We start from the raw sequence: 1,744 nt of genomic DNA on the forward strand, positions 1-1,744 counted from the left end.
AAACAAGCTAAGTACTTCCAAGAAATGGGCTGGGATACTTATTTCCCCATGAAGGCATGAGCACAGGGATGTGGGAGGGAGTGGAGCAATCCATCTCCTGTTGGCAGTGTGTCCCATGCTGTGCTAAGTTGTTCTGGCTGTTGTGGAAACAGGCTTGTACCAGATGTGCCACCGGCCGTCATCAAATCTAGCAGAACTAGATGCAAGGCTTTTCTCAGTCTTGTGTCTTGTCCCTCACCCTATTAAACCTACATAAGTGCTTATTACACATCAGGGGAAGTAAATGCCTTCACTCTAGGGGGCTGCTGTGGCAGAAGCATGCGGCTGCTTGAGACCATAGAAGCACCAGCTCAGAATGTTGTTTCATAGAGTAATTGAGAAATTATGTCACATAATTAAGGTCACTCTTTGTTTCAGTTTTTCTAAATTTTTCATCCCAAATGATAAGTAAATATTTTATTTAGAGAAATGCATTTATAAAACCAGAATATTTTTTATTTTCAATTTTTTTTAAACCAAAACTCAGATTTGTCCCCCCCCCCAGCACTCACAACATCTTCAGCATTAACCCGGTGGCACCCCACAGGTGCTGCTGGAGAAACTGTGTGCAACCCCATGGCAACCTTCTTTGCTTCCTTACTTTTAGCCACCTGCCTTCCAGTGTTTGCTTCCTTTGACTTCCCATTTTCTGTTTCTTTGTGGGGGATCAAGGGAGACCCATTCTAATATAAATCTTCCCCTTCTAACAGAATCTGCATACAGTCAATGCACTTTTCATACATGCTACAGGGTCGTCAGATCTCCCACAGACATGGAGTCAATGCCAGTGACCCCTCCTTTCCTGATGCAGCAGCCCACTGTTCCTCTCTCTGTCCCATGTGCTAGGTAGCACTGACTAGTGAGCAGAGGACAGGAGAAGCCACAAAGGTAGACACGAGAACCACAATGGGGTTGAGGAACAAGTTCTTTACTTCCACAGGATCAAGAACAGAGTATTAACAGACTGGGAAGTTATCACAAGCTCTCCAGATACCAGAGTGCTTACTGTGTGAGCATGCAAAGAACAGGATCAGCCAGGAGAGATGTGAGCTCCCTTGCAGAAACATCTCAGCTATTAAAGGGAAGAGAAAAACTGGGAAAGAGGTCCGCATGTTGGGCAAGGTTGTTAGACTCGATTCTGGAAAGGTTTATCTTCCGAACTTCACTGTCCAGGTCAGCAACAACCCCCAGAGCTGTGGCCACAGCCTGAGCCCCCAGAATGCTGACCACTGCCACGGTCACAGGAACTGCCACGATCACAGGAACTGGAGCTCCTGCGCCTGCATCTGTGGAACCTGCGCCTGTGGTGGCTCAGGAAGCAGCCTCCCTCAGAGCTGGGGACACTGCAGCCCCCAGAGCTTGTAGCACAGCAGGAGGAGGCTGCAGGCAGACACTGTGCTGTGCTCTTTGGGGGGCACTTCGGGGAGGGGCACTTGGGAGGAGGCTGGCACTGCTTCTGGTTCTGCTGGCAGGACATCTTTCAGGAGTCAGTCTGGGAAAGCAAAGAAAATGTCTTTAGGCCAGTGTGTCCCTTGGGAATGGCGTCATAAAGCCCTGCTCCTAAGACTTGCTGCTCCCTGAGCTGTGATCTTTGCAAAGGCAAAGGGTAACTGGTCTGCATGCCCTGCAAGCCACTGCCTTCCTCTTGCTCTGATGGCAGGAGGGAATGCTGCTACTTCTAAGTAGCTCTCTGGTGAGCTGAAGC

General features: G+C 49.0%; 1 protein-coding gene across 1 annotated transcript in view; it reads right to left on the minus strand.

Moving 5' to 3' along the window:
* Nucleotides 1-1,213: 1,213 nt before the first annotated feature.
* The window catches only part of LOC126492784 (late cornified envelope protein 3D-like), a 21,896-nt gene continuing 21,365 nt past the window's right edge, over nucleotides 1,214-1,744 (minus strand). The window contains exon 2 of the mRNA XM_050129362.1: nucleotides 1,214-1,531. Coding sequence (XP_049985319.1) covers nucleotides 1,214-1,516 — 303 coding nt within the window. The 5' untranslated portion in view covers nucleotides 1,517-1,531. The remainder of the gene's footprint in view (nucleotides 1,532-1,744) is intronic.

Source organism: Alexandromys fortis, unplaced genomic scaffold (genome assembly GCF_014885135.2).
Source record: "Alexandromys fortis isolate MF-2015 unplaced genomic scaffold, M_Fortis_MF-2015_v1.1 scaffold_299, whole genome shotgun sequence".
Taxonomy (NCBI): domain Eukaryota; kingdom Metazoa; phylum Chordata; class Mammalia; order Rodentia; family Cricetidae; genus Alexandromys; species Alexandromys fortis.